The 14,806-nt window shown below is 31.4% G+C and overlaps 1 protein-coding gene across 1 annotated transcript; it reads right to left on the reverse strand.

Annotated features, from left to right (window-relative positions):
• Positions 1 to 69: 69 nt before the first annotated feature.
• On the reverse strand, positions 70 to 8,172 carry LOC21393309 (TPR and ankyrin repeat-containing protein 1). Its single transcript, XM_024171975.1, has 11 exons — positions 8,013 to 8,172; positions 7,725 to 7,899; positions 5,776 to 6,028; positions 5,119 to 5,377; positions 4,817 to 5,033; positions 4,380 to 4,735; positions 3,758 to 4,270; positions 1,891 to 3,082; positions 1,228 to 1,587; positions 871 to 1,108; positions 70 to 338 (listed from the first exon to the last, which is right to left on the reverse strand). Exons 2-11 carry the CDS (start codon positions 7,836 to 7,838, stop codon positions 70 to 72), a joined length of 3,771 nt encoding a protein of 1,256 aa, XP_024027743.1. The 5' UTR covers positions 7,839 to 7,899; positions 8,013 to 8,172.
• Between the last annotated feature and the right edge of the window lie 6,634 nt (positions 8,173 to 14,806).

Below are 14,806 nucleotides of genomic sequence, written 5' to 3' on the forward strand. Positions count from 1 at the left end.
TTGTCACACGAAACTAAGATCAAATTTCTTCCTTTGTGTTAAAGTATAAAACTATTATTGGCTCATCTTCTAATAGTTTAAGCTTTTGGGATGGATTGCATCGATTTCATTCATGTCTCTTGTCATGTAATTATTTTGGGTTGCATGGTCTTTCCAGTAGGGAATGTAATGAAGTCCCTTGTTAAATAGTTTTCCCTGAAGGCAAGATTCCAAACATTTAGTGAAGAAGTTGCCCTTGGCATATGCAAAAGCTGCACGCTCATAAGACCGTGCTCGAACAAAACATTCTCCAGCTTCTTGTAGCTTAGAATCCCCAAAATTTTCCAGATAAATAGAACCTGCATGAACAGTATAATCGGACAAAAAATTATACAAATATAAGTGCATTATTCAATAACATGATTTTTTTTTTTCACTAAAAAACTCCTTAAATAAGTGCATTATTTTTTTTTGTTTTACACTAAAAAACTCCATAAACTTGTCACACGAAACTAAGATCAAATTTCTTCCTTTGTGTTAAAGTATAAAACTATTATTGGCTCATCTTCTAATAGTTTAAGCTTTTGGGATGGATTGGTAAACTAACATGGCATCAGAGCGGGAGGTCATGAGCTCAAACCGTCATAATTGCACTCTTCATCCCTATTTAAATTGTCATGTTAGGCCTTTAATATATCTCGGGCTTAAATATTCACGTGTTGGGCTTTCTAATTAATTTCCCATCCACACGATTGTCGGGAGGGAGTATTAAAGTATAAAACTATTGTTAGTCCACCTCCTAATAGCTGAAGCTTTTGGGATGGATTGGTAAACTAACACTTTGTACTGCATGGAAAGAAAAAATTTGTCCAGAAATATAGAAGAAAATACCAGCCAAATTGTATTCCTTCGATTCGTAGAAGCACTTGGCAGCTTCCTCAAATTTTTCAATAGAATTGAATATTATAGCAGCATTCTTGAGATACACCCCAGCCACATCAGAATTTGAAGTGCTTATATTCCAAGCAGCAGCTCGAAGGCCAGAAGCTTCAGCCCACTTTGCCAAAAACGCCTCTCCTGCTCTTTCAAAGCACATTTTTGCAGGCTCATACTTCTGTTCTTTGAAAAGCTGCACAATAAAAAACATGGAAATTGTTTAAAATTCCTTTGTATAAGATAGAGTTTGTCACCTTGTGGTATTCGACAATAGTACTTCTATTAAACAACATAGTAGTAAACAAAAAAGACCTTAATGCCTCTCGACTTCCACTCCTCTTTGCTGCTGCAAACTTGGATCTCCTCCAAAAATGAATCATCAAGTCCTCGAACTTTGACAAGTTGCATCGTTTTCCAATAGTCGCACATGGGTGCGGAAAACCCTTCACCGTCACCAGTCTCAAGAATCCATAGCCTTTGCCTTGTACGAGTAATAGCCACATACAGTTGCTTCAGCTCAGAACACAAAAGTCTATGCTTAGCATGGTCCAAACTTGGAAACGACCACCGTGATGTATGGCCAAGGATATTCTTTTCCTTCATAAAAGAGTATATGAGGTTCCATTGTTCTTTGATAGGTGATGAAGAAAGGAAATTGTACAACAGGACATCCTGTGACAAGAAAGGAAACATGGTAAGTAAACAAAAGTGCTTGAGTGGAAGGTAAAATTGAACTATCCAGTTTGACTTCAAACATAAAATAACATAGATATGTTCTTTAAAAGTAAGATGTTTCCGAAGAATATAATATTTCTGGACACGATGGAACTAGAAGAATTAAGATTGATGGAAAAATTTAACAACATGCATTATCAACTTAAAACAAAATAAAAGAAAGAAAACATAATACATAAAATTCATCTCAAAGCTTATTTCGGACATCTCCAACTCGATCCATAATCTAATATTAATCACCTGAAATTCTAGGCCCTTGCACTCGGATATTGTTAATATAAGAGCATGATTCCCACTGTATTTCAGAATTTCATTCTTGACGTTGTCATCTCTTACCAAGACAACCTGGTCAGCTCCAAAGCCAACCAGACTCCTTCCACAATCTCCAGAATTACTCAACATGAAAGAGAACTCAATTTTACCATTCCTAGATTCAACCAATACTGGAGTTTCCCCATCGATGAGGCTTGTCTCAGGGTTCAAGGGATCTATAGAGAGTGGGAAAAAATGATAAACAAGGTCAATAACACTCTGAGCTAGCTTCAAAACACCCGCATGAGTTCGAAAGTTCTGGCTCAACTGGGATATGCCTGCAATTACACCTTTCTCTCCTCTCCCATAGATTCTATCACCTCTTGATTTCATTACAAATTCCTCATAGAAAAGGTGGCGAATGTCCTCAAATCTAAAGTCAATCCCTTTTGCAATTGTCTGCGCAGTATCACCGGCGAAAACAAAACCACCTTCCACATTTCTACACACATGTCTAAAAAGTGCAATCTGGCCCATAGTTAAATCCTGCACTTCATCGATATATACAAAGTCAAACTTGGCAGCCTCGTACTCTTTTTCTTTGAGTCGAAGATGAAGATCAGTCACTAGATCAGCCAAATCATATTCAACATTCATTTTCTTTTTCTTTTCATATTGCATAAAAATCTCGTATATCTGCTGCCTTTCAGGTTCACTTAATGTTGACACCCGGCTACTGGACAGCGAAATATAATCCTTGCAACTAAGTTTTCCATCACGAACATTCCAAGCCTGCAGTCCACCCTTTATATAAGACGTTATTTCCGCGAAAACTGTGGAGGGATCAAGACCGTTGGTTAACTTCTTTTTGAAATGAGGCCAATAAGAAATGTTAAACTTGTGAAAGTTAACTTCCTTCATTCTAATAAATGTGGTTAAGGCCATTGATTTTGAACTTTCATTAGAATCTTCCTTTGCTTCAGGAAATCTATCAAAGAATGAATTGCCTAATGTTCCATCCAGCATTATGAGAAACTTGTGAAATGTTAGAACAAGTGGGTATAAATTAGGAGGGAGACCGACAAAAGAATCTGGAATTTCTTCAAAATTCGATACATCATCCATATCATCCAAACGAATTGAAGTCGAATCTTCTGCAGATTTCTCACCACAAGCAAACCTATAGCATTCAAAATGGGGACAAATCAGAAGAAAAGAACCTTTCCAATGAAAACAACAGCTTATATATAGATATATATATATATATATGTTGAAATACTCGGCTAGGAAATTCAGAGATCCTAGAATATTTGACAAAGTAGAATAGGAATAAAGAGATTTGGAATCATTTCCAAATATCTCTATTAATTAGTTTCCTTTTCTTTTTTTGAGTAATTTCCTGTTTTACTGATTTGTTTCCTTTTTCCCTTTGTTCCCCGATTCCGTTAGAATTAGTAATTGGTGTAATTAGCATTAGGGTGACCGGGGTCTTTATGTATAAAAGGGGGCTGTATATACGTTTTGATCAATGAGAAAATTATCATTCACCCCTAAAACTACAACAAATATGCACAATATTTGATATATGAGTGCATGCATGTTGATCACCTATCTATTCAGACTAGTGAGTGAAAAAAGAAAGCAACACAAAGAACACAAGTTTTGCCTTGAAAGATTCTCTAGAATGTATCATGATATAACCTACTTTAATTCCTTTAAAAAAAACGAGTTATTAGAGTTAGTGCTCTTTCAAAAAGGAAAGACGGGAAAAAGGAAAGACGGGGAAAAGAAAGAGTAAAGGAAAACATATACAAACAACCATATACTAATCATGATGCTTTCGACAATCACACACCTTGTCAATCCAGAAACATGTTGTTTTACAGCACAACATAGTCGTGGATTGAGAGTCACAAAAATCTGGTGCAGAAACGTCTCCTCGCTTTCTTCAACTCTTTCACCATCTTCTGCTATTTCAAACTTGGAGGATCTACAACCTTTGAATTCATGGAAACCTTCTGAAGCTACATGATATAACTGCTCTATCTGAACTAACTTTCTAATAAGGACTGTTGTTTTTCCTGTTCCTGACCTCCCAAGAATGAAGGAGCTTTTACCAAAATTGATTATCTCCATTTCTTGTCTAGTCAATTCGAATGGAAGTTCCAGTTCCATGCCATTGCAGCTAGAGAGCAAGTCGCTCACCATACCAGACGAGATTGAATAGAATTTCGTAAGCAGCAAACTGTCACCGACCTTTGAATCCTGCAAAAACCTTCTTTCATTATTTCCTTCTTGAATGCAGCTAGATTTCTTGTGACGCACAATGTGATGGGATGTTTCCCAGCTCATTGGAATCTCCAAACCCCTAAAGCCAAAAATGAAATAAGGTATCAACTAATTATAATAGATCTTACTAACAACTTCACAAGTAAAACAACATTTGAATCACCAATAATGTTTCATACTGGACTTACCCTTCAATACATTTTTCCTTGCAATGATTAAGAAACTTATCAGTGTATGTCAGAAACATGGAATCAAGTCTCTTGACCAGTTTTGGAATGTCCACCAGCGGCAGCAAATCCCAGACCTTCAAAACTTGGATGTACCGAAATTCCTCATGGTCTATGTCAACTGAACAAATAACATAAAGATCTTTAACCTTGAATTGTTTCAGAGCAAGTTTTGATTTATCACAGATTATGCCAACATTCCTCTGCTTCGGTCTCCAGCCATTCGCAAGCCTCAGTAACAGGTTCATGACTAACTTCTTCATCTGCAATGACTTAATCTTACCGAATGATTTCCTGAAGTTATCGCTGAACAGAACCTGAGAGCATCAGAAAAGAAAAGATTAATACTTACGAATCAAACAAGAGTCAAAGATAATAAGATAAAATATGTCAAATACCTTCCACCTAGCATTCTTGAAAAGGGGACTATTAGCATCAAACACCTCATCCAATTGATCAAGCTCTTTCTTGATTTCATTTACAAAGTCTGACATCTCCTTGTCTTCCTCAATATTGAAGAAACAATTCCGATTCTTTGCGTCGCATATAATCGATTTCCAAACAGAATCATTTTTTGACAAAGTTCTTTCATTTCCCAGAATCCAAAGACACTGTCTGCATTCAAATGAAAAAACAAATGATACAATTTAATTGCATCATGTTCATCCAAAAAGGGTATTATGTACCAGTGTATGTGTACCTGGCTGTTGTCAAAGCTACATTATTGACTCTTTGGTTATTAGAAAGCAATCCAAGTGATCCGTCACAGTTTGATCTTACAGTGGATAATATTATTATATCCTCTTCTTTTCCTTGTAACTCATCAAACGTCAACACTTTCACTATAAATTTATCAAGATTCTTGTACTTCTCTCCAAGTTTGTCTTTTATTTCGTCAACTTGAGCAGTATATGGAGATGCCACAGCAATGCTAAGCTGCTTTCTGAAGCCCTTCCATGCTGAGTGGGAAATATATATATATATATATATATTGAATACAAATAAATATATATCAAAAGAGAAAAAAATCATACATATATATGTGTATATATAGGCAATACAAGGAAAAGTTGTTAATGCATGTGGAAATATTAGTACTCATGGTCATCGAAGGAATAGAATTTTATGGAAAAGAACAAACAAAAAACATAAACACGACATATCAAAAGAAAAACATTCACACATATAGACAATACAAAGAAAACTTTTCTTAAATATTGAAGAATATATTACTCTTGAAGGGCATGCATGCAAAGAATGGAGTTTACAAAAAAAAAAAATAATAATAATAATAAATAATAAAAAAACAAAGAAAGCACAAAAAAGGAAAACTTTTCTCAAATGTTGAAGTACATACCTTTGTAGAGATTCTGGACAGCTCTAACCACAACAGCAACTTCAACCATATTTTTCCTGTTATGTTGATCATCATCGTCCATTTCTTCTTTTCCACAAGAAATGTTTACAAAAGAGTAGGGACCAAAGAGTGGGCCCGGAAGATAGTACTGATCTCTGTTTCTAAATCCACCATGATGAGTACTCAAGCTAATCTTGAGCTTGGAAACTTCTAGCATTAACTTGTTGGAAGATTCCCCAGCTCCCATAAGTTGCTGCAACAAAATCAATGTTTTAGTTGAGTTTACTGGCATGTAAAGAAGAAGAAGAAGAAGAAGAAATCCCACGCAAAAGGAGGGGAAAAAAACAAAAAAAAAAAAACAAAAGTTGTGTGTGGTGAAGTAATCTAAATATTCAGTTGAGAAGCGGAAGAGGTGGAGTTGTGGGGATTTCCAAGAGTTAGAGTACTCATTTTTCATCATAACGTCTGCAGAGAGAATATTGGAAAGCTGAAGAGTGTGAGGAAGTACGTGGGCTAATTTTAATTCCCACTTGCGATGAAATTTTAAAATAAAAAAAACGGACTGAGATCCTCTGTCTAAAAATTGATGTCTCAAACTGTGTATAATCACTAATTTTATGACACATCATCTTAAAAAAAAATAACTGAAACTTATATGATGGATTAGATGTAAAAGCTCAATTCGGAATGAAATGATTGAAATGATTCAGGAATTCTTTTATACCTAAAGAAATTAATGTTCAGAACATGAATTAAAAAGATTACAACTTGTATGATGTTTTAGCTGTAAAAGCTCAACTCGGAATGATAGGTTGCTGGTTTTGCTGTTGCAGGCAATAAAAACAACTGAAACTTGGTTTAAACTTTTAAACATCATTGTAAATGAGCTTTGAGAACACAATAAAACCACAATGAAAAGGAATTCAGAACGGGAGTTTTTACATTTCAATACAATAGGTGGAGAAGCTAAAGTCTTTAGTATAACTTCTTTAAATATAACCGTCAAAAGTGACTTCTCTGACATCAACTCTGTTTTTTTAGTGTGTATCATCAATGAAAAGTTTATCATCTAAACAAATAACTTGCAATTATTCTGACAAAAGCTTTTATACGCACATTAATGATAATAGTGATTACTCCCAGTAAGTTGGCAGCACCAAACAACATATCCGGTTAAACATATAATGAAGCGACCATGCAGAGTATAAATATAAATACACACACACAGATATGCATATATATAAACATCAATATGATTCCTAAGAGTGATAATCAGTTATATTACATACGTGTGGATTCAAACACGTCCAATCAGAGGCTTATTTATTTATTTTTTTATTCAACAACTGTGAAATAGATAAGTCAAAGGAAAGAAGGCTTAGATCTTTCAGAGTCCTGTCCACGAATGACAAACATGTTTTTACTTCTTCAACATTTTCTATTTTGTTCTAAAAGAAATAATAAAAATGAAACATTGTCTATTTTGTTGGTTTACCATAAACAATATGTGAAACCTCACAACTCTTTTCTTTTTCAAGAATCATAACTTGTTTAACTCTTTAGTATGTATTACCTATAAATTCACACGTCTAAAATTTGTAAGAAGAATCTAAAAATTATAACTTGTTTACTCGCAAGTTAAAAAAGTTCCCAAAGGTTTTATTAGAAATTTTATACATATCAAAAATCTTCATCATGGCACAAACATGGAAATTAGTTGAATACTAGGTGGGTCCGAGTTGCAAAGCTTCGAAAAAGCTGCACAATCATCCAACATAATACTACACAAAGAGAAACATGAAAATAGGGGAAAAAATTTTACACCAAAACCCAATCCAAAAAAAAAAAAAATGCAAAAAGTACAAAAATTTGTGTCATCCCAACTTCAATGAAACTAATCCATGCCAAGAGAAATGAGAACATGAAAGAAGGGAGTTATAAGCAAAAACCTTGTCTTTATAAAGATTTTCATTGGAAATGTCTTCCACTGACGAAGAAAACACAGTATCAGTGAAAGGATCAGTGGGATTTCTCTTTCTCTCTCTTGACGTTTGCCCTCCCATCTTTTTTCTTTTACCAAGCTTTCACAACTATATCTCTACCACTCAACTCCTCTTATATATCTGCATTGAAACAGAGAATAAAAATAAAAAGGGTTGCTTAGCTACAAAGCATAAAATGGGCTTCTTTTTCTTAGCTTAAAAAAAAAAAAAAAAAAAAAAAAAACCCCCCCCCCAACACCAACATTGAGAAGCAAGTGTGAAAAAGATGATTTGCAGTACAGAGCACTAACATGCATTCAAACAAAGATATATTGATCGGAATCCTTTCTTTTTTTTTTTTTTTTTTCTCTCTTTCGGAAAGGAAGAAGAGCATTCTGTTGTTGTTTTCAATCCAACGGTAGACAGGTTCCTTTGAGAAAATGAAAAGTCGGAAAAAGCTATTTACTTACCTAGGAAGTTCTTTTGACGTGGTACGTCCGTACACTCGCTGACCTTGACTTTGTATTGTTTAGAATTCTTTGCATTTTTGGGTTTTTATTTTAGCAGAAAATAGTTAATGGCCAGTTTAGTTTATCGGTTTAAGTGAGTAATTTTGATTTTTAATTAAAATTTCGTAAGAGAATTAATTAATGGGAATTGTTTTTTCAAATTTTTTATAAAAAAATATTATTATATAATCAGAATTATAAATGTAAACATTTAAATTAAACGAGTTTTAAATAGGTGATAACTTTTTCATTTCTTATTTTTTCTTAAAAAAAGAAAAAAAGAAAAATGCTCCTTGCACTCTTGAAATAGTAGAAGAAACTAGAAAATCATAAATCGAAAAACTAACATGGAAATTTTAACGTGTCACATAATGTGTGAGGCGGTATATAATTAGTTTGAGAATTGAGTATGCATCAATTATTTTGGGTTTTAGAATTCTAACAGTTTGGATTTATTATAGTATTTATTGGGTTTGGGAATTCTAAGATGTTGAATTTTTAGTATTTAATTGAGTATGCATCAATTATTTTGGGTTTTAGAATTCTAACAGTTTGGATTTATTATAGTATTTATTGGGTTTGGGAATTCTAAGATGTTGAATTTTTAGTATTTATTTTTGGAGTTTTGGAATTTGAAGGTTTTGGTATAGAATTCTAAGAACGTCTCTAATATAATGCTATAATTAATGTGTGAATTATAAATTTAACATTTAAGTATAAAAAATAGTATCTAATTCGATGCTATTTGTTGTGTTAAGTTTCTTATATATTATATTTTATGGTAAATTTTTCACTAAATATATAGCATATGAAAAATTTGACATTTGATTATTATTGATTGAAATGTTTACTTTTTCTATGTAATCAATGCAACTGTTACCTTTTCTAATTATTTTAAAAATAAAAGTTTACTTTTACGATTTTTAAAACTTAATAATTATAAAAAAAAGTATATTTAGCATTTCAAATATCATTATGCATTGGAGTAAAAATAAAAATAGTATATTGTATCATAATTTTTGATACTAAAATATAAATATACAATTGGTATTAACATTTGTAATGAAAATGGTCTAAGAGTTTGGATTTATCATAGTACTAGTTTCATTCTACGTGCGATGTACGTCGGAAGTAATCCAGGTTAAGTTTACCAAAAGACTAAAATGAATAAATAAATAAGTTTTAATATAAAAAAAAAAAGAAAAAAAAAAAGAAGGATTTGAAAAAAAAAAAAAAAAAAAGGATTTAAAAAAAAAAAAAAAAAAAAGGCTGGGATTTCGACCAAAATGTAGCCGTTTCGGTCGAAATCTCGGGTTTTCCGGAACAGGAAATGGCTTTGCCATTTCTATTATATTGATTTATTGGGATTGGTTTGAATTTTTTAGTATTTATTTTGGGAGTTTTGGAATTTTTGAGTCCTTTTTTATTTTCAGTTTGAACGTTGAGTTATGAATATGAGTGGGTATAAAGCCTACAAATAGCCTTCGATCTTTTCTGGAATCAAGTGTTTTCTGAGTTGTTTATCCTAAACAAGGAGGTTGCTATTATTTTCTATTAGAGGTGGTAATCGGATCTGTATGTGTTTGATTGGTAGATTTGTACTATAATTTGAATCATAATTTGTGATTGTTATAGTATTTTCTCTCACAAAAAAATATATAAATTAAGAATAATTTTGAACCATGATTCTGAGTCCATAAACTAAATGTCCACAATTTACAAAGATTTTCCTTCCGATTCCTGTAATCGGCAAATTCAAACGAATATATGTACATAAATTTCCATAGATAATGTATATATAGAGTTTAGATTTTTTTTTAAATACATATGAATATCAATTTAGTTTTCAATCCAATGGCAGGTACCTTTGAGAAAATGAAAAGTCGGAAAAAGCTAGTTACTTACCTAGGAAGTTCTTTTGACATGGATTTTTGTTTTCAAATTTTTTATAAAAAGAAAAATATCATAATATAATCAGAATTATAGTCTAAACTATACGGACTCTAAGTAGGTGACAATTTTTTAAATCCCTTAATTTTTCATCCCTTAATTTTTCTTAAAAAAAGAAAAAAGAAAAATGCTTCTTGAACTCTTAAAATAGTAGAAGAAACTAGAAAAGCATAAATCGAAAAACTAACATGGAAATTTTAATGTGGGACATAATGTGTGATGCGGTATATAATTAGTTTGAGAATTGAGTATGCATCAATTATTTTAGGTTCTAGAATTGTAACAGTTTGGATTTATCATAGTATTTACTAGTAGGTTACCCGCTGCTGGTGTTAATTTATCTATTTAATAGTAAAGTTAGAGTAGATAATATAATAATTAATTATAAAATAATGATTAGGCTGTTAAATATTATGTTTTGTCTTATAAATTATGAACGAAATTAGATAAATTATGCCACATTATGGAAATAAATTATATGAACATTTTATTTAATATTTTTAGAATTATATTAACGTATTTTTTACTATCACACGGACATAAAAATTTTAACATGTTCCCAAAGTATAAGTATCAAATGCTTATTTAAATTTTTAGTGAAAGACAAATGTAGAAAAAAAACAAATATCAAAGATAATAACATGATTAAAACCATTAAAGAAATAAATCATAAAGAAATTCATGAAATAAAAAAGTGATTTTTTTTATTTAATATTAGATTATGAAAAAAGAAATATTGAAGTTAGCTAAACTCTATTATTTGTATTTATAATAAGAGTTTTATTAAAGATAAAATAATTTTAATTCTACATTATTTATCCATCTTTATTATCATATTTCATTTAATCTATTTCATATTTAAATAAATAATTTACGTTAAATTATGCTCATACATTTTATGAAAACATTATACACAAAAATTTCAAATGTTTATATATCTTAAAATATAATTGTAATAAATTTATTATTTATATTTTATGTATCTTTTTTTATTGAATTATGAATGTGAATTATGAACTTAACTTATAAGCAAGGAGAAATGTATACAAAAACTTATGAATATAAATTTATGAAATACTTAGTGTTTCTTATTTTTTGTTATATTTGATTAACATATAGTGTTATATTTTTTTTATAAATTAAATTGTCAATACATAACATTGTAATAGTAATAATGTTAAGTAACAATTATTTTTAAAGATTACGATAATGGTTTTATTGGAGACAATTTAATTCTTTTCCATATTACAAATGTATAATTATTATTACAATTAATTTTATAAAGTATATATCAAGTTAAATTTTTTTTTTGGTTAAATTATGTCAATAAATTATTTTAGATTTTATTATAAACATCAGTTTAGAATATGTAAATAATTTTAACATAATTACAAACATGTATTTATAAAGATCTTAATGTTTTATTTTTTTTTAATAAACAATATGCTCTATCTTTTATAATAGATATATAAATCAATTGTTAAATAATATTACGAAATAAAAACTCTGATTAATAATACTTTTCATGTATTATCTTTGTAAAAAAAAAAAATAGTAAGCATGTAAAAAAAAAAATAAAGATAGAACATGTTGGAGAAGAGGATCATATTTGTAAAAATTCCAAATAATTCGGGCAACATCAAAGACAGTAAAATCATTACTAACAATTACCTAATACATGGCAACAAAAGAAGAAAAATACTGCATCATCACCAAAAAACAATAATAGCATAAGAAAAAACAATGGGCGCGTTTGGAACTCGTTCTAAAATAATTTTGTTTGCTGTATGAAAATGAAAATGAAAACGTTTTCATTTTCATTTCAGAATTATTTCTGAAAGTGCGTTTGGTAGTTTCATTCAGAGATTGATTTTAGTTTTTAAAAAAAAACTGAAACTGCGTTTCGTGGTTTAATTTTTAAAAACATGTAATGATCTTTAAAATAATAATATATTAAATAAATAATAATTGAATCCCAAATAAAAACACTAATAATTAATAAAATAATTTAAATTACATTATAAATAAATAGTAAATAATTTAAAATAGGATAACTTAGGAGACGTTTGGTTCATAGATTAGACCATGTGATTAGAACCATTTTCGATTTACGTGTATTTTTTGTGAGAGAAAATACTGTAGCGAACCACGAACCATGATTCGAATTAGGAAACGAATCCCCCAACCAAACAACCTCTTAGTGATTGATTAGTAAAAAAAAGTTTACTTAGTGAATAATCTTAGCTTATATTACTGCCATATATACGAATCTCACATTTGATCAGCTAGATGATCCCTAAAACTAACCATGTCATTACGTTGTCACCGACCACCCATTTCGGATGTTTCTGCTTCTTGTGTGTCCATACCCTGTTGTTGTCCCTGTTGCCCTTCTTGTTCTCCATCAATATCTTCCAAGGGCAAATCGACATCATATTGTCTAAATAGAGGATCATCTAGCGCGTGCATCTTAATTAAATTATGGATCAGACAACAAGCAATTGGTATAAGCGATTGTCTTGGCATTTAATAATTGGTCATAAGCCTAAGAATTTTAAACCTTGCTTTCAAGACCCCAAAGGACCTCTCTATGCAATTACACAGTGAAGAGTGATAATAATTGAATAACTCTTGTGGTCCTATTGGTTGGCCACCGTTTCTAAACTGTTGAATATGGTACCTGTAGTGACCAAGGAAAAAATCTCATAATTTTAATAATGTAATTCATGTATTTAAGTCAAGGATTTCCCTGGAAAATCATTATACTATGTACATTTTGTGATTGAAGGATTTATGGAATTAACATCTGCATTCCTAAATTCTGTAGCAGATTTCACGTTAAGTTCACGTTTTTTCGATCAAGTAAATTCGATCGATAAATTCCCACCGTACTTTAAAACGGAAGAATTTCTAGTACAGATACAGTTTGAGAACCTTAATTTTAAGAATCTTGAAGCACAATACAAACTAGCATCCAGTACCCGCATACAGGAGAAAATAGCTGTCAGTATAATTTTGGACAGTTTAATGAGTAAATTTAGAAAGTAGACAAAGGTACAAGGGTTAGGTTTCATTTTTCTCTTTCCTTCCCTCACTTGGCCGGCCAAACTTAAGGGATTATGGCCAAAAATTTGGCTAGTGAAGTGTGCTACATGGACTTCATGATGGGATTGAGTCAAATCAACTATTGGACATGAAATGCTTACATCATTCCCTCTTGAAGCACTCCACTGGGCAGCCACAATAAAGGGGGGGGATTAATCCAAAAATCTAGCTAATTAAGCTAGTTTGATAGACATAAATGAGAACTAAGATGAGATCAAGTAATGTCTATAAAGGTGAGACCATTAGTGCAAGCATTAGGTTAGCCATTTTTACACATCTCCTCTCATTTTCCCCCACACCCAAACCGGCCACACTCCTCCATTTTCCCCTCAAATATTTTCTCCTACTCTCTCAATCTTGAGCCACTACAAACCATAGAAGAAGAAGAAGGAGATCAAAGGGTCTAGGAGGAGTCTAGACAAGCATTTTTTTCAAAGGGTATAACTCTAAATCCTTTTTTTATGTTTTAGTAAAGTTTGAAATGTAGAAATATTCCTCTTAAATTTCCTTATACTTTCTAGTTCCAAGCCAATAACAAATCTTAGAGGAGTTCAAGGTTTTTCAAGGGAGAGAGAGAGTTCTTCAAGGGTAAGTTCTCGAATTCTTCTCCATTTATTTCTAGCCGACTTTGAGCTTGGATTTGTGGATGTAAATTTGAGGTTCTTGAGGAGATGAGTTGTAATAAGGGTGTGTGAGTTTTATGTTGGTTTTGTGAGTTTTGAGGTTAGCTTGATGTGGTATGTTTATGCTTGATCTAAGTTGCTTATTTTCGGATTAGAGGAAAAATTTTCCAGTGACTTTGACCGTGAAAATTAGGACCATAGAGCGAGATTTTCAATGTTTTAAAGCTTGAACTTATAGTCCTGGATGTTTTGAACATTTTCGGTTACTATGACTAAACCTAATTTTAACTCTAAAACTAAGTTTGAAGCCATTTTGCAAAAACGGACAATCTGTCCAACACAGTTTAAAAAAAAAACTAGCAGCCACTAATTCAACCAAACGGGACCCTTAAAGGCTGAATTTTGATTTTTCACAAAAGTGACAATTTTAGATTTCGACGAGAGGAAGAAATTTCATGAAGAAAAGATTTTTAAAATCCGACCCTAAGAGGTACTAAAACACAGATTCCCGAAACGGCACAGTTTTTGACTGAAACAGTTTAAAAAAAAAACAGCAGCTACGGTTTTCAGCCAAACGATGCCTTTAGAGGCCGAATTTCAACTTTCACCAAAAAAGATAATTTTAGATCTCGACGAGATGAAGAATTGTTGCGAAGAACAAAATTTTGAAATCAGACTCTAAGATACAGTAAAATGTAGATTTCAGAAACTGTACAGTTTTTAACGAGACAAAACTAAAACAATGTCGGTTTCAACAAAGTCATAAAAGAACCCGAGATAGAATTTTAGTAAAATACAATGACATTAAACCTCATTTTAATGAAAGTATTCATAAAGAAATTTTTCAAGGAAAAACGATTTC

This window comes from Morus notabilis, unplaced genomic scaffold, assembly GCF_000414095.1.
Source record: "Morus notabilis unplaced genomic scaffold, ASM41409v2 Scaffold1049, whole genome shotgun sequence".
In the NCBI taxonomy this organism is placed as follows: Eukaryota; Viridiplantae; Streptophyta; class Magnoliopsida; order Rosales; family Moraceae; genus Morus; species Morus notabilis.

Bases quoted from the DNA above. Each gene is read 5' to 3' on its own strand.
- LOC21393309 (XM_024171975.1), bottom strand. From the start codon at position 7,838: ATGGGAGGGCAAACGTCAAGAGAGAGAAAGAGAAATCCCACTGATCCT. The intron at 5,034-5,118 runs GTACACATACAC...ATTTGAATGCAG, and splicing joins GTAGCTTTGACAACAGCCAG to ACAGTGTCTTTGGATTCTGG. The intron at 4,271-4,379 runs GTAAGTCCAGTA...TTTTGGCTTTAG, and splicing joins AAGGAAAAATGTATTGAAGG to GGGTTTGGAGATTCCAATGA.